This window comes from Symphalangus syndactylus, chromosome 19 (assembly GCF_028878055.3).
Source record: "Symphalangus syndactylus isolate Jambi chromosome 19, NHGRI_mSymSyn1-v2.1_pri, whole genome shotgun sequence".
Classification (NCBI taxonomy): domain Eukaryota; kingdom Metazoa; phylum Chordata; class Mammalia; order Primates; family Hylobatidae; genus Symphalangus; species Symphalangus syndactylus.
Genome location: NC_072434.2, coordinates 22,162,524 through 22,184,471, shown reverse-complemented (window position 1 = coordinate 22,184,471; position 21,948 = coordinate 22,162,524). Strand labels below are relative to the sequence as shown.

The 21,948-nt window shown below is 38.0% G+C and overlaps 1 protein-coding gene and 1 pseudogene across 5 annotated transcripts in view; both read left to right on the top strand.

The window, feature by feature from the left end:
* Positions 1–14,439, top strand: part of CAMSAP2 (calmodulin regulated spectrin associated protein family member 2) — a 123,647-nt gene extending 109,208 nt beyond the window's left edge. For 3 of the 5 annotated variants that reach the window (XM_055234845.2, XM_055234843.2, XM_055234846.2), the window contains 9 exons: positions 896–978; positions 1,296–1,365; positions 1,687–3,889; positions 6,176–6,312; positions 6,923–7,143; positions 8,485–8,557; positions 9,688–9,803; positions 11,038–11,156; positions 11,486–14,439. In XM_055234845.2, coding sequence (XP_055090820.1) covers positions 896–978; positions 1,296–1,365; positions 1,687–3,889; positions 6,176–6,312; positions 6,923–7,143; positions 8,485–8,557; positions 9,688–9,803; positions 11,038–11,156; positions 11,486–11,791 — 3,328 coding nt within the window. In that variant the 3' untranslated portion in view covers positions 11,792–14,439. The remainder of the gene's footprint in view (positions 1–895; positions 979–1,295; positions 1,366–1,686; positions 3,890–6,175; positions 6,313–6,922; positions 7,144–8,484; positions 8,558–9,687; positions 9,804–11,037; positions 11,157–11,485) is intronic. The other 2 variants (XM_055234848.2, XM_055234847.2) reach the window with 1 other exon arrangement.
* A 934-nt stretch (positions 14,440–15,373) lies between these two features.
* LOC129458705 (large ribosomal subunit protein eL34-like) lies at positions 15,374–18,479 on the top strand (annotated as a pseudogene).
* Positions 18,480–21,948: the final 3,469 nt, after the last annotated feature.

Sequence of the window (21,948 nt, the reverse complement as noted above, 5' to 3'; positions counted from 1 at the left end):
ATCAGATTATTCCATAATTATTCTAGGAACCTAAATGGACAGTCTCCCACATTTCTGAAAAATGTTTTAATTCATGTCCTCTGGAAAACTCATCTCTTTTCTGTCTCTCAGACATCTCAGCGGCTCATTTTTCCTATTTTTGCCAGCAGAAACTCTTTTTATAATGCAGATGGATGTCTACATTCTTTTCCTTGAAAAGTTATTGTGTAGCCATTATTCTAGGCTATTCTGAGTTCCTAGTCATCCTCTCATTTCTGTAAGTCTCCATATGGTCCATTGTAGTTCTCCAGCACTGTGGAACTTTTGAGAAAGAATTGAAGTATTTTTACCCTTCCTGGGAATAATATAGCCACATCTCAAATGTTAGTGAACCTAAATAATGATTTTATGAGAAAGAAAAAAACAAAGGAAGAAGACAGACAAAGCAAAAGATGTTTTCAGCAGCTACTCCACACACTTGGCTACCAGCCGTTGGAGATATACAAACATAGGTCCGTGAGCAGAGAGGCTGTCAAGGTATTTTACTAGGGTTTATTATACCTATAGTTTTTAGAGATTTAGATTTGACCAAAGTATTTCAAATTGGTGAGTTTCATTTTACTTTTTTATATATCAGTTTTTATGTTTATAAAATGAAAATAATTCATATCTCACAAAGACATTGAGATGTATATGAAAGTACTTCAAGTTGTTTGGCTAACAGACATAAAGTGTATATAGATACATACTGTAATCACAGCCACTCTTTGGTTTAAACAATATATTATATTTCCATATTTTTAAAATTTAGGATATCAAATCAGAGGTGGTAGTGTTGTTTCTAACTTAAGACATTCTACCTAAATTTATATTAAACAGCTAAAATATAACATTTTAAATTTATTTTCCATTGCAGTGGGGAAGGAGCTACATTTACACAGTCTCATCATCATTTGCCTTCTAGGTATTCACGTCCCCAGGCTCATTCTTCAGCCTCAGGTAATATATTTGAAAAAGCCTAGAAAAATACTCTTTTAAGTAGGTTACCTGGGAAATGATTGGCAGTAAATATAAATAAACAAATATCCAGGTTTTTGTTTGTTTTTTTTAATCTGGAAAATGGCTATTATAACACTAAAAGCATGGTCAGTTTCACTGTGGTTGCTTTTCTTGATAAAATGATCTCTAATTCTCCTTATGTACCTATTTAATTTGTGTTGCTATTAATGAATCCTCAAATACGTGAAGTCTCTTGAGTTGCTGTAAGTTAATTTTTTTACATGATTTCAATGGCTTTTTCTTTTTTGCATTTGAAGGAGGAATTAGAAGGTCTTCATCTATGTCTTATGTTGATGGCTTCATAGGGACATGGCCAAAAGAGAAAAGGTAAACAAAGAGAATTACTTTTAGTGTATTCAGTTTATTAAGAAATGCAAATTGCATCTGTGTCTCTCTTTTATTGATAACCAAATTGCTAAAACTTTTAATTAGTTTCTAAATTTGAAAAAGGCAGTATAGGCAGTTGATAGAGACGTAAAAGAGGCTAACTTTAAAAAGTAGCTAGATAGCCCTCCCCTTACCTTGAAGACAGTATGATTATGAGAACTGGGGAAAGAAAGGAAATGTAATTTCAATAATTCTTGTTAAATGATACTAAAAATCATTTCTAGGATTTTTAAAGGACTTTTCTCTTTAACTTTTTTTTAGATCATCAGTGCATGGCGTATCATTTGATATTTCTTTTGATAAAGAAGATAGTGTACAGAGATCCACTCCAAACCGAGGAATCACTCGTTCTATTAGTAATGAGGGGCTTACTCTGAATAACAATCGTGTATCTAAACACATTAGGAAAAATTTGTCCTTCAAGCCAATAAATGGAGAAGAGGAAGCGGAGGGCATTGAAGAAGAACTTAATATGGATTCTCACAGTGACCTCAAATCTTATGTGCCCCTTAACACAAATGAACTAAATTCTAATGAGAATATTCATTACAAGCTTCCAAATGGAGCTTTACAAAATAGAATACTTCTAGACGAGTTTGGCAATCAGATCGAGACACCAAGCATTGAAGAAGCATTACAAATAATTCATGATACTGAAAAATCTCCTCATACACCTCAGCCAGACCAAATTGCTAATGGCTTCTTTCTTCATAGTCAAGAAATGAGTATCCTAAATTCAAATATCAAGTTAAATCAATCTAGTCCTGATAATGTAACTGATACAAAAGGTGCCTTGAGTCCCATAACTGACAATACTGAAGTAGACACTGGAATTCATGTTCCTTCAGAAGATATTCCTGAAACTATGGACGAAGATTCTTCGTTGAGAGATTATACTGTAAGCTTGGACTCTGACATGGATGATGCATCTAAATTTCTTCAGGATTATGATATACGAACTGGCAGCACCAGAGAAGCTTTGAGTCCTTGTCCAAGTACTGTAAGTACCAAATCTCAGCCAGGCAGCAGTGCTTCTTCTAGTTCTGGAGTTAAAATGACCAGCTTTGCTGAACAAAAATTCAGGAAACTGAATCATACCGATGGAAAAAGTAGTGGAAGCAGTTCCCAAAAAACTACACCAGAGGGCTCTGAACTTAATATTCCTCATGTGGTTGCTTGGGCACAAATTCCAGAAGAAACAGGGCTTCCACAGGGACGGGACACTACCCAGCTGCTGGCTTCTGAGATGGTGCATCTTAGGATGAAACTAGAAGAAAAGAGGCGTGCTATAGAAGCCCAGAAAAAGAAAATGGAAGCTGCTTTTACCAAACAGAGACAGAAAATGGGAAGGACAGCATTCCTTACTGTAGTGAAAAAGAAAGGGGATGGGATATCTCCTCTACGAGAGGAAGCGGCGGGTGCAGAAGATGAGAAAGTATATACTGATCGAGCAAAAGAAAAGGAATCACAAAAAACTGATGGACAAAGGAGCAAGTCACTGGCAGATATAAAAGAGAGCATGGAGAATCCTCAAGCCAAATGGCTCAAGTCTCCAACTACACCTATTGATCCTGAGAAGCAGTGGAACCTGGCAAGCCCCTCAGAGGAAACTTTAAATGAAGGAGAGATTTTAGAATATACCAAATCCATTGAAAAGTTAAATTCATCCCTGCATTTTCTACAACAAGAAATGCAGCGCTTGTCACTTCAGCAGGAGATGTTAATGCAGATGAGAGAGCAACAATCTTGGGTGATTTCACCTCCACAACCCTCTCCACAGAAACAGATTCGAGATTTTAAGCCTTCTAAGCAGGCAGGCCTGTCATCAGCCATTGCACCATTCTCCTCAGACTCCCCTCGTCCTACTCACCCATCTCCACAGTCTTCTAACAGGAAAAGCGCATCTTTTTCTGTTAAAAATCAAAGGACTCCTAGGCCAAATGAGTTAAAAATAACACCTTTGAATCGAACCTTGACACCTCCTCGGTCTGTGGATAGCCTTCCTCGGTTAAGGAGGTTTTCACCAAGTCAAGTTCCTATTCAGACTAGGTCATTTGTATGTTTTGGGGATGATGGAGAACCTCAATTAAAGGAATCCAAACCTAAAGAGGAAGTTAAAAAGGAGGAATTGGAATCCAAAGAGACTTTGGAACAGCGTGGACATAATCCAGAAGAAAAGGAAATCAAACCTTTTGAGTCAACAGTCTCTGAAGTCCTATCGCTGCCTGTTACAGAGACTGTATGTCTGACACCAAATGAGGACCAATTGAATCAACCCACAGAACCCCCTCCTAAACCCGTTTTCCCACCCACTGCTCCAAAAAATGTTAATCTGATTGAAGTTTCCCTCTCAGATTTGAAACCCCCTGAAAAGGCTGATGTACCTGTTGAAAAATATGATGGAGAAAGTGATAAAGAACAATTTGATGATGACCAGAAAGTATGCTGTGGATTCTTTTTTAAGGTGTAGTATTAATCTGCATAGTTTTGGGCATCTTCATTAGATGAGTGTGGTTGTGTTGGATTTTTTTTTTTTCAGCTGACATGCTTGCTTCTTTCAGTAGCAGTCCCTTTTGATACAAGCTCATCCCCATGAACTATAGTAACATTCAAGCACACTGTGGTTTCCAGTATGGACTCAAAGCTGTAATAAATCCTTTTAGCACATGTTTAGATATATTCCTTGGTTTTGCTCCTCTACTGCTCTCACTTTCACAAAAGCCTTTTAAAAATTAAGCTACTCAGATCTCTTCAGAGAGTGATTCCATTTTGTCTCTTAATCATGTAACACTGCCATTTTTTTTTAACAGAATGCTACTCTAGACACTAATAGATATTAAAATTTACTGTCTAGAGACTCTGTTCCTTGCAGAGGAAGGGAAACAAAGGGGAAGAAAATCATTAGTGTAAAACAGGCAGTACCTCTGTTGCTTCATTTCTATTCCGTTTATTTACACATCTTCACCACCCCATTACTCATCTGTTGGACTATGGTTACAGCTTCTTGACTGGGCTGTCTGTCTCCAATCATGCCATTCCTGTCTTTATACTACTACTAAAGGTGATAGTTCCAAGAGCATAGCTCCAGTTGAGTCTCTTTCTAGTCAAAAATCTTGCCTGTTGAATAAAGTTCAAACCCTTTAGCACAACATTCAGGAACTTTCACAGATGAACCTAAATCTTTTTGTCTAGCCTCTTCCCCGTAATTTTATTTTGTACTGTTCTTTAACTTCAAGCTTCATCTAAAGCCTTTTATAATTCCTTCAGTCGAGGTCAAATGTTTTATCATTTGTGTATCTATTGTATCCTTAATATACTCAATACCTGTCCTGTGTCCCGGACTTTTCAATTGTTTTGTATGATTTGCTTTGTCTCTTAGACCGTGACCTCCTAGAGGTGCTGCATCTTTTTATTTTTATTTATTTATTTATTTTTTGAGACAAAGCTTCGCTATTGTTGCCCAGGCTGGAGTGCAATGGTGCAATCTCGGCTTACCGCAACCTCTGCCTCCTGGGTTCAGGCAGTTCTGCCACAGCCTCCCTAGTAGCTGGTATTACAGGCATGTGCCACCACGACCGGCTAATTTTGTATTTTTAATAGAGACGGGGTTTCTCCATGTTGGTCAGGCTGGTCTCGAACTCCCGACCTCAGATGATCTACCCGCCTCAGCCTCCCAAAGTGCTGGGATTACAGGCATGAACCACCGTGCCCAGCCAAGGTACTGCATCTTTTTATCCCCATAGCATAGTAAAGTGTCTGGCAAACTACAATATATGTAATTTGATAGATGAAGACATGAATGTTTGAACTAATTGCTTGAATGGTATCTTCTGGCTTTCTCCATTCAGAGTTAAATCTCTCTCTGGGTTTCCATACAAAGCCTGTTGTTTGTACCTCTTCCCCTTGTGATTTTTTAGGCTCCATGACCTGAAGTACCATATATTTTAATATATGTAATATCTGACACTATGTTGTGAGTATGTTAGACACCAAAGAAATGTTTATTGAATTAAGCATTGGCAGGGACAATTGACAAGGAGACATTAAGACAGTGAACCACTTCCACAGCAGCTTGTTACTTTGCTGAATTATGAAGCATTTTGGAAGCCCGCTGAGAACTGGGGTTGTCCCTAAGGATTCAGGTAGAAACTAGGGCAGGCCCAGGAGGCCTATAGATAATGAACTAGCTCTCAAATTAAAAGTACTGTAGAAGAGAAGTACAATCATCCCCATCTTTTCTTCAATGGAAAAATTTTCATTATAGTTCAGAACCTATCAAGTAGACTGTCAGTACCTCAACTTAAAATCATGCAGCAATAGTTTCATTTATGTGATACAACATTGGGTAGCTAATTTTGGAATGTTTTTACTTGAGGTATTTTTACTGAGCTTATATTTTAAATAAAATTTAAATGCAATTTTAAAAATTGGTGGGGGAACTCCCTACTGTAAGTTATTAAATTAGGGATAAAAAAATTTTGTGTTTTGTTTTTATGGTTGTTCTTTGCAAATCTCATAGGTTTTGACAGAGTGTAATTAAATAAGTTTGCCTGTCCTCTTTTTTGATGGAACTGTTACCACTGTAGTTCAGTTCTTCCTTCATAATTTCTCAACCACATCCACATTCAGAAGGGTTGTAATAGTTCAAACTTTCAGTTATAGGACTAACCACAAAATGTGACTATAACAATTGAAAATGAGAATATTGGTACCTAAATGTTCCATCGTTTTCAATGAAATTCGTTCTTAGGATGATCAAAAAGCAGAAAATGATATGGCAATGAAACGGGCAGCTTTGTTGGAGAAAAGATTAAGAAGGGAAAAGGAAACTCAGCTCCGGAAACAACAGTTGGAAGCAGAAATGGAGCATAAGAAGGAGGAAACAAGGTAAAGGAAATTGCTGGGCCAGTGCTAGATCTGAACTTTAATGATGCATGGGCATATTTAGAAAAAGTTGGTAAGTACTCAAAGAGGTAGTCTCTCATTAATTTTTATTAACAGATTTTTTTCAGAGAAGTTTGTATTATAGATAGACAGCTGGATCAATGCTACTTTTTGGTGCTTTGTAGAAATCAATTTATTTTCCCAAAGTATTGCCTAATTTTATATTTTTATCTTAAGTTTAAGGCATCTCATGAGAAAGTTCTCTAGAAACATTAATTTAAATAATTAATTTAAATGTTTAAAAAACATTAAAATAACTTTCCTGGGAGATATATATATATATATATACACACACACACACACACACACACCCTAAATTATCTCAAATACCTTTATTTTTATTTATTTCTTTGACTCTTCCTTCCCTCCTTTATTTACTTATTTATGCTTAATCTCATGTCTCAGCAGAATCATCAAGTACCTTTTAAATGAACCATTTATTCACCAAGGTGATGAAATAGAATTCTCCCTTCTCATATCAAATACATAACTCCCTCCTGTATGGTTTGTCTTTGGTATGCAGAATAAGAACTGTAACCATTTGATTTCTTAGGCGTAAAACTGAGGAAGAACGTCAGAAGAAAGAAGATGAGAGAGCACGCAGAGAATTTATTAGGCAAGAATATATGAGGCGGAAACAACTGAAACTAATGGAAGATATGGATACAGTAATTAAACCCCGTCCTCAAGTAGTAAAACAAAAAAAACAGCGACCAAAATCTATTCACAGAGATCATATTGAATCCCCCAAAACACCAATAAAGGGTCCTCCAGGTAACATAGCTTATTATGAAGAGTCTGTTCATAAAAAACACCAGCTTGGTTGGTTTGTCATACTAACTTGGTTGTACTTTGATATGCAAAATTGGATACACAGTTTGAGATTGTGCATGCTCCCTTTTGGAAAACCAAAATGAGCAAATGAAGTTTTTAATGAATTAAATGTATTATGTGTGCATGCATATATTCAGTAGAACAAATGTGAATGCTAAAAATCAAATCTAAATATTAATCTATTAGGGAACTCTGCTCTCAGATATAATCTCCTTGAACTATTAACTGCCCTTTACATACTTATAAATTTAAATAAATGTTATATGCATGAAATGTATAAGAGACATGTTGGTATAATAAGGAATGTAAGATCAAGAGTTCAGAAGTCCCTCCTTCAAGATAGAAATGGTTGAAAATCCAAACTTATAATATCTGGAGTTGAGAGAATATATTTTCTTTAAAAGTCAGTATACATACTCATTATTATTATTATTATTATTATTATTATTATTATTATTTGAAACGGGGTCTCAGTCTGTTGCCCAGGCTAGAGTGCAGTGGTGTGATCATGGCTCACTGCAGCCTCCACCTCCCTGGGTTCAGGTGATCCTCCCACCTCAGCCTCCTGGGTAGTTGGGACTACAGGTGAGTGCCACCATACCCAGCTAATTTTTTTGTATTTTCTGTAGACATGGGAATTCTTCATGTTGTCCAGGCTGGTCTTGAACTCCTGGGCTCAAGTAATCTGCCTGCCTTGGCCTCCCAAAATGCTAGGATTACAGGCATGAGTCACTGCACCTGGCCATACTCTTATTTTTAAAAAAATCTTGGGGGGCAGGGATAAATTTGTAAAAAGAAAAGAAATCTTTATTAAAACCAAATGCCATGGAAATTTTTAGAGAATTCTCATAGTTATACTAAACCTGAGGAAAAATAACATAATATTGACTGTTTAAAGAGAACTCTCTTTTCAAGCCTGTGAAACTAATTGATATAATTTTCTACCTAGAATTTAGATATGAAATTTTTTTTTTGTTACTGTTTTTTTCTTTAGGATCACAGTATCATGTCTCGTATTAACACTTTCCTTTTGGAATGCAAGTTAGTTTTATCATTGTTTCCTAAAAGTAGGTTCCTTGCTAATTTTAAATAAATTGTATATATATGCATGCAGGCATATTATGTGTTTAAATTAAAAGTACAGAGAAAAGGAAAAGAAACTACAGAAGCTCAATTTTTATATGCTGGTGTTATCTAATGAACAGACTCTTTGCTAGTTGCTCCTTTTAAATTTCTGATTTTGTTTTTATTCAGGATCATGAATTTATCGTGTTTTTTCAGTCTCTAGCCTTTCTTTGGCATCGCTGAACACAGGTGATAACGAGAGTGTACATTCAGGCAAGAGGACGCCAAGGTAAATCTATAACGTATGAATATTTTTACAGAAAAGAATATAGTACCTGCAATTATACAAACTCTAAGTAAAAATTCTTTAGTGTTTTTATTTTATATTTTATAATGACCAAATCATAATTACAAATTTTTCTAAGTTTTGCTGACTTAGGACTGTTAGAGTTTCTGTTAAAAGAAATTATGTAAAGAGGTGTCTATTCATCGTTCAGTGCTTTTTGTCTTTTAGAATTTAGAATTCTTGACACTGATAACATACTTTTTGTAAGCTATGAAACATTAACTGTAATTATACATCAGTAATTGCTAACATGATTATTAAATCACAGTCAGTAGAATGAGAGTACCAACTTCTCTAGTGTATTACCAACTAATACAAAGGAGTTTTCCCCATTAGAATAATTCCAAAGTAGGTTGCCTATGACTTAGGAAAGATCTCTTTTGTATTTTCTTTCTCTAGGATTCTTTCTCTAGATTAGAAGCTAAAAGTCAGTATTTTATTACTTTATACTGTAATATCATATCAGAAAATAACATTTCTAGTGACAGTCATCATCTTAGAGTTCTTATCTTTGTATTACCATCCTTTGTGTTATTTGCCAATTTTCACATTGAAAAACATTCATTCTTTCAATAGATATTTATAGAATGCTTACTATGTTCTAGGAACTTGGATGTGTAGCTGTGAATAAGACAAACAATGTTATATTATTTTTTATTATTTATTATTTTTTTGAGATGGAGTCTTTCTCTGTCGCCCAGGCTAGAGTGCAGTGACATGATCTCAGCTCACTGCAACCCCTGCCTCCTGGCTTCAAGCGATTCTTCTGCCTCAGCCTCCTGAGTAGCTGGGATTACAGGCGCGTACCACCATGCCCAGCTAATTTTTGTATTTTTGGTAGAGACGGGGTTTCACCATATTGGCCAGGCTGATCTCGAACTTATGACCTTGTGATCTACCTACCTGCCTCGGCCTCCCAAAGTGCTGGGATTACAGGCATGAGCCACCGCGCCCGGCCTTATCATATTATTTTTAGGCCTTTAGGTTGATTTTGGTTGGTACTTTCACATATACCCTCTGGGCCCCATTTTTTCTATCTTTGAGACATAAAACATATTTTATTTTCTAATTAGATCAGAGTCTGTAGAAGGCTTCTTATCTCCAAGTCGTTGTGGCAGTCGAAATGGAGAAAAAGACTGGGAGAATGCATCAACAACTTCTTCAGTGGCTTCTGGAACAGAATATACAGGTTAGTGTCTATACATTTTTAGAGAAACATTTGAATTTAACACACTCATAAATGCAGGGTGTACTAAAGAAAATTTTATTGGCTCACCTTTGTATCTTAAACATAGGCAACTAATGAACAGTGAATGCAGGTGGTCACTTTCAGGTAGTTCAGTAAGTTTCTTTTTTTTTTTTTTTTAAATGGACAAGATTTATGTAGTTCAGTAAGTTTCTAAACAAAATTAGTGATGCTACTTATATCTCATCCCTCTAACCAATGCTGGCCATTTCTGTGTGTAGTTTGGGTCCGAAGAAGTTTTAGAGAAGTTCTACATAGTTCCTCAGTACTGAGTAAAGGCTAGAATCCACCAAGTCCTCTCCCTAATACTAGGATTTCAGGTATCCAGAATTGTGCACCTTTAGCAAGTATTAAGAGGCTCTAAAAGATAAGAATGCATGGAATCTAGGAAGGTATCTAGCCTCACATATCCCCACCAAGTCCTCTTCTAGCTTCTAGGTAGGCATGATTGGAATAAAAGCAATGAGGAATAGAATGTGGGTTAAGGACACTTCTAAATAAATGAAGCAGGAGAGAAATCAGAAATGTCAGCAGCACATTGAGAGGTAAGATAGGAAGGCATGGGAGAACATGTATGGGGAAGAGCAGAGGGAAAAGGAGATGCCTCCATCTATCCATGATAGAGTGGAAGTGGAAACCCTAGAAAGGCCTAAAGAGGTTAGAACTTGCTAGAGACCCACTCTGTGGCTTTTAATACTACCTCCTACAGCCAGTCTGACAGCCTTTAAGGTCTGGGATTTGACAGTATTTCCATGTTACTCCCTCTGCTTCTCTATGTTAGTTCAGTTGAACAATCTGAAAAAGAAAGGTTTTTTTTGCCTTTTGAAAAGACTTAAATTACTCATGGACCCATTCTACTCTAAGTTAACCAGTAACCTTATAGATTTAAGAAAGAAGGTTAAATAGGCAGTATGACAGTTATAGCAATATTTTATTTTAGTACTGCTCTCACAGGGTACTCCAAAAGGCCGTAGGAACATCCTCCATAGGAACATATCTCTGGGTGGATAAAACAATATTTTAGTTGGATTGCAGCCAGTAAGAGGCCTTTAAGCACAGAATTTGGTCTTCTATTACAATATTTCAGCAGTGTAGGAACAATTACATCATTTTAAAATAGTAGTATTTCTGACTTAGTAATATTATTTTTATTATTGTTGTTAAATCCCTACCATAGGACCAAAGCTCTACAAAGAACCCAGTGCAAAATCCAATAAGCACATAATACAAAATGCTTTAGCTCATTGCTGTTTGGCTGGAAAAGTAAATGAAGGTCAGAAGAAAAAAATACTGGAGGTAAGCATGTTTGCATGAAAATTAAATTTGGCAAACTGTAGAAATCTTTTATCCATTCAAGAGAATGTACTCTCATGGGCCTAGAATTTCAACAGCATGTAAAAAGATCTGTAGCTAGATGTTTTAATTATCGGATTTAGTTTATTTTCACATTAGGTTCTGGAAGCCTGCAGATTTTATTAAAGACTAGCAATAGGCTTTAAGATTGGTCATTGCAATAATGTTACAAAATGTGACTAAGAAATGTAACATAATTATATAAACTTTATTCAGCAAAATAAAGGGTTTTTATTGGTGGTGTTATGTTGTTTTTGTTTTTTATTTTAAAGGAAATGGAGAAATCAGATGCCAACAACTTCTTAATCTTGTTCCGGGATTCAGGATGCCAGTTCAGATCTTTGTATACTTATTGCCCAGAAACTGAAGAAATCAATAAACTGACTGGGATAGGCCCGAAATCTATCACTAAAAAAATGATTGAAGGACTTTACAAATATAATTCTGACAGGAAACAGTTTAGCCACATACCCGCTAAAACTTTATCTGCCAGTGTTGATGCAATTACCATTCATAGCCATTTATGGCAGACCAAAAGACCAGTAACACCCAAAAAACTTTTACCCACTAAGGCATAGAAGTTGGGAAATACTTGCTTCAGAACATTCATGGTAAATTTGCACTTCATCTTTCCTGCCTATAGAAAATCTTTCTAATTGCCAACAAGACTTTTATTAATTACAACTGGACATTAAGCTTTGTTGTCATGAACAACTGGAATGTAAACCACAGTATTTTGGAGTGCAGAAGATTCTCGCTTAAGTGATAAGTCCAAGTGACGAAGGAAATGTTTTAATTCACAAATGGAGATTTGTATGTGTTATCAGGTTCACCTGCTTGATATTAGATACATTAAAGCACTGAATTTTCATGGATATTAGTTGGATTTATCATTGAAATATGGTTAAGATTACAAATTATGTGTTTTATTTGTTGCTTTTTTTTAAACCTTTTAATGTATATTCTTGTCTTCAGATGGTTTGCTATTTTTCTCTCCTGGGGGTTTATTCTAAGATACCTTTGTATTTTGTTTCATGTGGAGATCATGAAAGTAGGAAATATACCTTCAGAAGTAACTCGCACCTTTCTTATGATGTTAAGAGAAACACTAGTGTTTAGTTTTACAGTAACCCTCATATTTTAATGGTGTTACAGCATTTGCAAAAATTATTCTGCTAAGTATTTACAACTCTATTTATTATTCACTCAAGTATTAACATTCTCTATTAAATAAGAGGAGGTGTTGTAAAGAGCTGCTAGTAGGTTCGCTTTAAACCACATGAGCTTAACCAAGAATATGTTATAAGAAGTTGCTGATTAAATCAGTGCTGTTTTTACACCACTTCTGGCCAACTCAGAATAATTTAGATTGTTCTTTTAACAAAAAAGGCTTTCTATCTCTTTTAAAGTAAGTCACTTTATAAGTTGGCAGAAGTGAATGACACTTTGAGAGTAGTCTTTCAATCTGAAGATGTAAGACTTCCTGAAACAAGTTCTCAAGAAGTCTTTACATTATATTTATAACTCATATAAAAATTATATTTAGAATTTTTAAACATGTACAAAGGGCTACATTTTAATTTTAAAATAGCTTCACATTATTTTACTTATATTGGGTTTTTCTTCATTTTAATCCTTTTCAAGTGGAATGGCTTAGATTAAGTATACACTTGAAATCTCCTCTACATGATCTTTGTTCTTTAACAGTGTATACCAGAGGGTTAGTTGGGGAAAAACTTTATTCTCAGGAAAAGACTTGAATGATTATGTGACCCTGTTATGTTTCAGTGTTGTGATAACTGTGTAAACTCTGGGGGGAAGACAGTATTGTATCATAAATGAGATGCGTAGTTTGTTTTCTTTCATGGGAAGTAGAGATAAAAATATATACATTTCTCTAATTGAGTTGTTTAGAGAAAGAACTAATGTCTCATATGATGTATTTACTTATTTTAAAAAAAAGAATAGGAATGAGATGTCCTTGAGCTGTACTTTTCTATTATTATAAGGCCTTTAGGCATCAGTGCATCTGGGTTATCAACATTTTCTCAAATGCTGTCAATATTTTACTGTAATTTATGTTCTTATATTTATGTATATTTGTTAAAACTGTAAAAAAATTTCACAGATTTTTTTCCAATACCTGTGCAAGATACATGTGTAGCTCAAAACTATTTGTGATCTGCTGTTTGCATGTAAGAGACCAGGATATGTAACTCTTATATTTTAAGTGTATACATATTGTGTATATAACATATGGATATTAAAAATGGGGAATTGCACATTTTACCTTTTAGACAATAATTTCTATCACAATTAGAAGGAAATTATTGTCAAATACACATTTAGATTAAAACTAGTTTAAAAAATTATAAATGAATCTAATCAAAATGTGAATAGTAGTCAAAAGGATAATTTAATAAGCATTTTACATTACTAAATTTGTTCATTTCAATATTAACTAAATTTCCCTCATCAAGGCAATCTTTGTGATATTACTTGGCTATTAAATAAAGAAAATTGGATGCAAGACTTATGGAGAAACTTTAAAACTAAACAGGACCACCCTTTATTCTTAAATTTGTGTGTGTGCAACAGTTGAATTGAATGTCTATAAGGTCTAAAGGTAGAATGTGAATATTGCCACAGAGTTCATTGCTCTCAGTATAAGATTTTACTTTATTAATGCAGAAGGAATATGGATATATTTCTTTAAGTCTGCAGATTTTTTTATTATGGTGCAGCTTTTTTTAATTATGTTTTTAAAATTATACAGTTGAAAAATATGCCATTTCATAAAGTCTGAGGATTTTCGTCAACCTTACTGAAACACACTGGTGCTTTCATCATCAGAGGTCAAATTATTATGATAACTATTCCATTAAGTTTGCCAAACATTTGTCGTGGTTACCAGTGCAGCCTGTCAAATTCTGCTATTTGACACAGCTTTGGAAAGCTTTTAGTTCTTGGTTTTTCCGTTTTGTATTAGAATGACTGTTACAGTTTTATTTGGCTGTTTAAAGCCAAATTCAGCTATTTAATTATGGTTTCGTGGACACTGTTGAGCAATGTACAGTGTATGGTGTGCTTACCTGTCCACTCTAGAGCATTGCTTACAGGTTTTTTGTTTTTTAAGATGCTGTGCTGTAAAATAGTGTCATACTTGCTATTTCCTGGTACAGTGTAGTTTTTCCCCTTTCATTTGAATAAAAGCATGGCACCAAAAGACTCCTTTTCTGTTTCTTGAATAAAATGTAGTTTTTGGTAAAATTATTTGAACTTGAGATAACTCATACAGTTTTTCTATCCCCTAACCTATGTTTAAATTTAATAACTTGAATATTCATAACAGGCAACTTGAAATAATTAGCCTTTTAAAAATACTAACTTAGGGCAATGTTAAAAAGTCTGTAATTTTCTATGCTTAGCTCAGACGGTCTACATAGTATGATTTATAAATGTGCTTATCTTACATTAATCTTGTTCATACTAATTCACTATCTTTTGGTGAATTGATAGTTATATTGTACCAGAACTAGTGCTCTATGTCTTTGAAACTGAATGGCCAGTGAACTCACTGATCTAGAGTAGCCATGAGAAGCTAGTTCTTGACCATTATTTTGTGTCACTTTGATTTTGCTGATTCTATTTACTCAGAACAGAGCAAAGAAAAAGGTGTTTTTTAAGAAAAAAGAGATCTGATAACAAAACCATAAAATAATCTTCATGCCTAATTATATACCTGAAGAAATACCTGGTTAATAGACATAAATGTGGTTTTCTACCTTGGGACCTTTTTGATAGGTTCTGTAACTTCACAACACAGCTATACTTCCACAATATTTTCTAGTACTTTAATTTTCAGAAATAAAAATATTTAACCCAGCCGGGCGCGGTGGCTTACGCCTGTAATCCTAGCACTTTGGGAGGCTGAGGTGGGCAGATCGTGAGGTCAGAGGATCGAGACCATCCTGGCTAACATGGTGAAACCCTGTCTCTACTAAAAATACAAAAAAAATTAGCCGGGCCTGGTGGCGGGCGCCTGTAGTCGCAGCTACTTGGGAGGCTGAGAGAGGAGAATGGCGTGAACCCAGGAGGCAGAGCTTGCAGTGAGCTGAGATTGCGCCACTGCACTCCTGCCTGGGCGACAGAGCGAGACTCCGTCTCAAAAAAAAAAAAAAATTTAACCCTAAGACCCAGGCAACATTAGAAAAATGTACACAATGCCAGGTATGGTAGTGGCTCATGCCTATAATCCCAGCACTTCGGGAGGCCAGGGCGGGTAGATCACTTGAGGTCGGGAGTTTTGAGACCAGCCTGGCCAACACGGCAAAACCCTGTCTCTACCAAAAAATACAAAAAATTAGCCAGGCATGGTGGCAGATGCCTGTAATCCCAGCTACTTGGGAACATGAAGCAGAAGAATTGCTTGAACCCAGGAGGCGGAGGTTGCTGTGAGCCAAGATCGCGCCTCTGCACTCCAGCCTGGGTGACGGAGTGAGACTCTGTCTCAAAAAAAAAAAAAATAAATAAAAGTGTACACAAACCCTAGAGCCCCCACACAATAAGAATGTGTTGCCTTATGACTGAAATTGATACTTCTTAACTAGGGCAGAGGAAAATATTCTGTACCTTTATTTCATGATCTGTCTACACAGAAAGATGATAATAAAATTCAGCAAAGGAAATGTAGCTGTAATGTTATGACCTAGGAATTGGCTATTGGAGAAACACATCTATAAAATGAGTGTGAAATTCTGTCGTCCCTCAGAAGTATATAGATGCTTAAGAAATAGGTATCTTCTCAAAAGAAACAAATGAGATATTAATGATTTTGCCTAATTTGATGGGGTTGGGGAAGTACACAGATTGGTATGTCAGAGTTGCTCTTCAAATAAGGAGATCTAGAATCTAGTTTCAGTCACCTCCTTTTTGCCCCTGTGGGCAGGTAGGTCTTCTAGCAACTCAAGGCCACATGCTTAGACAACAAAGATTAGTTCTGTACATGTGTTTAAATCACTGTGGTGATATGTGTCACAACAGCTAAAATCAGAAAACTTTATTCCACCTACAGTGGCTTATGTATGTCAGGAAAATAGGGGGCAATTATTACTTTCCATCGAAGAGGTGAAAAGCAAATTAAGAAATGTTTTAAGACCCACTAAGGTTTTTTTTTTTTTTTTTAACACATTAAGCAAAGTCACCATGGTACCTTAGGCTACTAATGCATTTGATTCTTCTTAACCCCAACCTGTTGTTTTAGGTGGTTGAACCTGTGATTCAGCCTTCAGTAGGTGTTAGAGGCATCCAACACAGGTGGCATGTGTCATCTACAGCACCTCTACTTCACAGTTACATTCAGCTGCTGTGATTCCTGGCCAACCCTGTTATTCATACTTCAGGGTTTGTGTGTTTATGTAGCAAAGGAAATGTGGCTCTCAACCCCCAAACAAAGAAACCGTCCACTTAAATACTGCTTTATAGGCCGGGTGCGGTGGCTTACACATGTAATCCCAGCACTTTGGGAGGCCGAGGCAGGTGGATCGCCTGCGGTCAGGAGTTCGAGACCAGCCCAACATGGTGAAACCTTGTCTCTTCTGAAAATACAAAAATTAGCCGGGCGTGGTGACGGGCGCCTGTAATCCCAGCTACTCGGGAGGCTGGGGCAGGAGAATGGCATGAACCCGGGAGGTGGAGCTTGCAGTGAGCCGAGATCACGCTGCTGCACTTCAACCTGGGTGACAGAGTGAGACTCAGTCTCAAAAAAAAAAAAAAAATTGCTTTATAATTTAAAAGATTCTTTGCTTTGCTTTCTGTTTTAACTTACTGCTGCCTGGAAGGAGATGAGCATTTACATCTCCATTCTACAGATGAGGAAGATGAGGCTTTAAAAGGTTAGTAGCTGTCCCAGGGACTCAAAGCTAGTAAGTGACAGCATTACAACTGGCACCTAAGCCTTCTGGTTTGAAGTCCCCTTACTGTGCCATATGGTACAGTTTCCCACTACGTTGTACATGTTGTGGAATAAGAATAAGGTTCACAGCTGTACTAGTTAATAATTTATTCACCATTGGTGGAAAACTCAGAACTTGTGGTTAAAGTGGATTTTGTTCTCTTGCCCAAGACTCTTAACCATCATCAACACAACAGCTAAAATCGGACTGTTACGGTCACCTACTGTTTAATATCTAGATTCATAAGGATGAGAGAATGGAGAAATTGCAAAAGTGGTGAAAACAAATTCTGATAATAGGTTGATCAGAATTATCTAGAAAACAGTTATTAGATGGAAGGGGCTAGGTAGGTCACAAAGGTGAGTTCTCTTCCATCAAGGAACTCTTGAAGTGGATGCCATTAGACCTTTACAAACAACTGATATACTGTGTGCTGTATTAGAGGCATGGAACCGAAAGTAAAGGACAGATGCGCCCTTGTCAACAGAGCCTCTTGTCCATCAAGAGAATTCATGTACTAGATTATCTTATTAAAACTGACTCTATAGGCTGGGCGCGGTGGCTCACGCTTGTAATCCCAGCACTTTGGGAGGCCGAGGCGGGCGGATCACGAGGTCAGGAGATCGAGACCACGGTGAAACCCCGTCTTTACTAAAAATACAAAAAAATTAGCCGGGCGTGGTGGCGGGCGCCTGTAGTCCCAGCTACTTGGAGAGGCTGAGGCAGGAGAATGGCGTGAACCCGGGAGGCGGAGCTTGCAGTGAGCCGAGATTGCACCACTGCACTCCAGCCTGGGCGACAGAGCGAGACTCCGTCTCAAAAAAAAAAACAAAAAAACTGACTCTATAAAGAACTTAAGACTGCTCTTCCTGGGGAACTTGTCTACAGGCACTCAGAATGGTCCAGCATTTGACATACTCTCGTAGGCTTTCCTACAATACAGCCTCTAACAAAACTACACTGTCCCGAACCCCTGGTAATAGAATTGTTTACCTTTATACCAAGAAGGTTGGGAAAGCATCAGAATCTGCGTGTGGCGTGTGCCCAGGCAGACTTTGAGGGGTTTGTGCTGTAAGACCTAAAGTTCTCATGAGGTTGTCCAAACCAAAGAAACATGTCAGCAGGGCCTATGGTGGTTCCATGTGTGCTAAATGTGTTTGTGACAGGATCAAGCATGCTTTCCTTATTAAGGAGCAGAAAATCATTGTGAAAGTGTTGAAGGCACAAGCAGAGTCAGCTAAATAAAAAATGAAGCTTTTTTGAGTAATAAAAATGAAAAGACTTGCTGTATGAAAAAAAGACTATCTTACATTGTCAGCCAACAGGATACCACATTAATTCTTTAAATAGTGAATTTTGCCAGGCGCGGTGGCTCACGCCTGTAATCCCAGCACTTTGGGAGGCTGAGGCGGGCAGATCACGAGGTCAGGAGATCGAGAACATCCTAGTTAACACGGTGAAACCCCATCTCTACTAAAAATACAAAAATTTAGCCGGGTGTGGTGGCGGGCTCCTGTAGTCCTAGCTACTCGGGAGGCTGAGGCAGAAGAATGGTGTCAACCCAGGAGGCGGAGCTTGCAGTGAGCTGAGATTGCACTGCTGCACTCCAGCCTGGGCAACAGAGCAAGACTCCATCTCTAAATAAATAAATAAATAAATAGTGAATTTTGAATTGCAGAGACATCAGTTCTGTTGATAGGGCCTTGAGGTCCTCATTTATGATGAGAACAAAGCTAATTGTAAACTGCATCCTCTTTCTTAGCCAGAGGCTAAGTACAGATATTTTTGTATACATTAGGAAATGAATTTGTGCTTGGATTCTTTATAGTCTCAACACAATCGGTATTCAATAAATATTCGTCAAATGAATACATGAAGGGAAGACTGCAGTCCTGGCCCAAAATTCAAAATCAAATTCAAAACGTGTTCTGATTTCTGCTAGGTCACCCCTAATTTCTTACTATAGATATTTTTGCCCCCAAAATATAAACCCAAAGTTGGCTTTTCTGCTCTGACTCCCTCTGGTTCATGCCATTTCAAAGGACCCAGGTGCAGCTTGAAAATCTGAACTATTGGTCACCGCGACACAATGATGTACCGTTCCCTTTTACCTCTCTCCAGCTCCTCTCACAAATTATGGGCCAGTCTCAAGGCTCAGTTATTCATGTTCTGCTATCTCCACTCTTTCCAAGAAGACCTTCAATATCAGCTTCGACTGACACCTGCATTCAGAATCTACATCTCCAGCCCTGAAAGCTCCCTCTGGGCCCACTCATGCATCTAACTGCCATCTCAACATTTTCACTTGGGAGTTCCAAAGTCATCCTCAACTCAATCTGTTTAAAAACCAAAAGTCAACCTGATTTTACAACTTCCTTACAAAATCGACTCTCCTTCCTGAAAGCCAGCCACCAAGACTGAAAGGTCTTATCCCTTCCTCTTGTCTAACACAGAAGACAGCCTCATGCCCAGACAGCCACCAAATCCTATCAAATATTTTTACTCTGAAACTGCTCTTCATCCCTGCTGCCATCAGCTTCAAGTCCAGGCACCAAAAGCTTATGCCTAACTCTGCAAGAACCGTCAAGTGGTCTTTCCCTAATTCGATTTCACCCTCCAAAGTGTCTTGCAAAATCTAACTTTCTTAGACTTATCTTAAAAGTTCAACATTGTTTTTATTTTGAATTGCGGGGAGGATGGGGTTGGGGTGTTGAGGTGGTGGCAATCTGTTCAGTGCTTGAAACCACTAAAGGTATTGATCCTGTTTTTCAGGCTGCTCCTATACACAGACCTTTTCTTCAGAAAAGCTGACCTGCTTCAATCTTGATAGAAGTCAGGATATCACAATCTGCCTTATATCAAAGTTATTTGTACATTATAGCTAATCTCCAATAATGTGTAAGCTTCCTGTAAGGATGCATCATGTCACATTCTTAGTATCTGTTACATAACCCAGTAACAGTGCTTGCCCCATAGTAAGAAGGGGCTGTTTACAAAGTCAACTGGAATCAAATGTGATATTAAGAATTGGTTTTGGCCTGGGCCCAGTGGCTCATGCCTATAATCCCAGCAATTTGGGAGGCCGAGGTGGACAGATCACTTGAGGTCAGGAGTTCAAGACCAGTCTGGCCAGCATGGTGAAGCCTTGTCTCTACTAGAAATACAAAAACTAGCTGGGCATGGTGGTGCACGCCTGTAATCCCAGCTATTCAGGAGGCTGATGCAGGAGAATCACTCGAACCCAGGAGGTAGAGGCTGCAATGAGCCGAGATTGCACCACTGCACCCTAGCCTGGGTGACAGAGCAGGACTCCATCTCAAAAAAAAAAAAGAATTGGTTTCACTGATCAGTAGCAGGATCACAGTACTGTAGAGGGAGCCTCTACCAATGCCAGGGGAATGCTGCCAAATTCCTGCTGCAAATACTTGGAAATTTACACTAACTCTCTGTGAAATCACTGAGAAGTAATGGCAAATCATAGGTTAGAAGCTCCTGTGGGCAGAATAATTGCTACAAAGAGAAAACGTTACTTTCTTTCCAAACAAATTCTGGGGCCATTTTTATATTGGGGATGTCCCTATTGCTTGTCTTTTAAGTTTCTGATGGGTTTTTTTTACCTTTAAAAAACGTTTGAGCTACAAAAACCTGCAGTGGAAGAAAGGAGTCTCACTTTCCTTGAAAGCTACACTCTTCTCCTCCAGCCTCCCCTCCCTTCCCTGACCCCCTCCCCCATGTCCCCTAAGAGGCATCAATGACGTCCGGGGTAGATGGGGGGCCCTGGGACAATCACACAGCTGCAGGCCACAAGGCTTTCACATTGAGTCATCTCCTTAGCAGTGTGGGCTGAAGCCGAGTCTCATGTCTAACTCAGATGGTGTCCTTTCCCAGCTACCCCATATTTAGTACCTGAAAGTTTCTGAAGTAAATGAACATCTGAAACGTTCTGCAGGGCCTCTGGCATCCAGGGTGGGGCTCCTCATCTGGTGTGTGCCAGCCCTCCCTTAGATGTTGAGGGTGCAGGGTAGGGGCAAGAGCTATTGCTGTCTTCTGTCCTCTAATACCCTGTCCCTACCACCCTCCCCGCCACCACACACACACACACACACACACACACAAGGCCTCAGAGCTATGCGGTCTATGGGAAACCTCATCTTGGTAGCCAGTCAGTAATAGTGAATAAAATAGAGGACTCCCCATTCCCAGTTCAATGTTTATCGAGACAGGTTGTACAAACAAGGAGATGTGGCTTTGCAAGATTTTCCTCACACTCAGGACTCAAGTTACTGTTAACCTCTCCGTCAACCACAACTGACTTGGCATAAGGCCACCTGTCTGTGCTTCAGTCCTGTCAGCAGTTTCTCTGAAGCATCCAGACTGTCACCTTGTAGAAATCACCATTAGGATAATACCAGGCACCAGACACTGTGGTGGTCAAATCTTGAAGAGTCAAATCCTGGGAGTCTCTCTTTATAGATTCCCAATCCAATCCCCAAAACATTTACTTACCACCCTCTATGAGGAAAGAAAGCACCGTGACCTGGAGGGCAGGAGAAGCAGCGCAAGCAGCTGAGTCTAGCAGCAGGACCACCAGAAACTAGAGCCATTCTTCACGATGCTGCCAGCCAGGGAACGGGGTGAGCCCATGAGCTCCGACCCAGCACCTTCCACAAAGGGTGCCTCATTTGATCTTCACAACACCCCTATCAGGTAGATATTATCATGCCTATTTTAAGACGTGGAAACTGGAGCCCAAGATCACACAATCAAGTTATAAAGCTGAC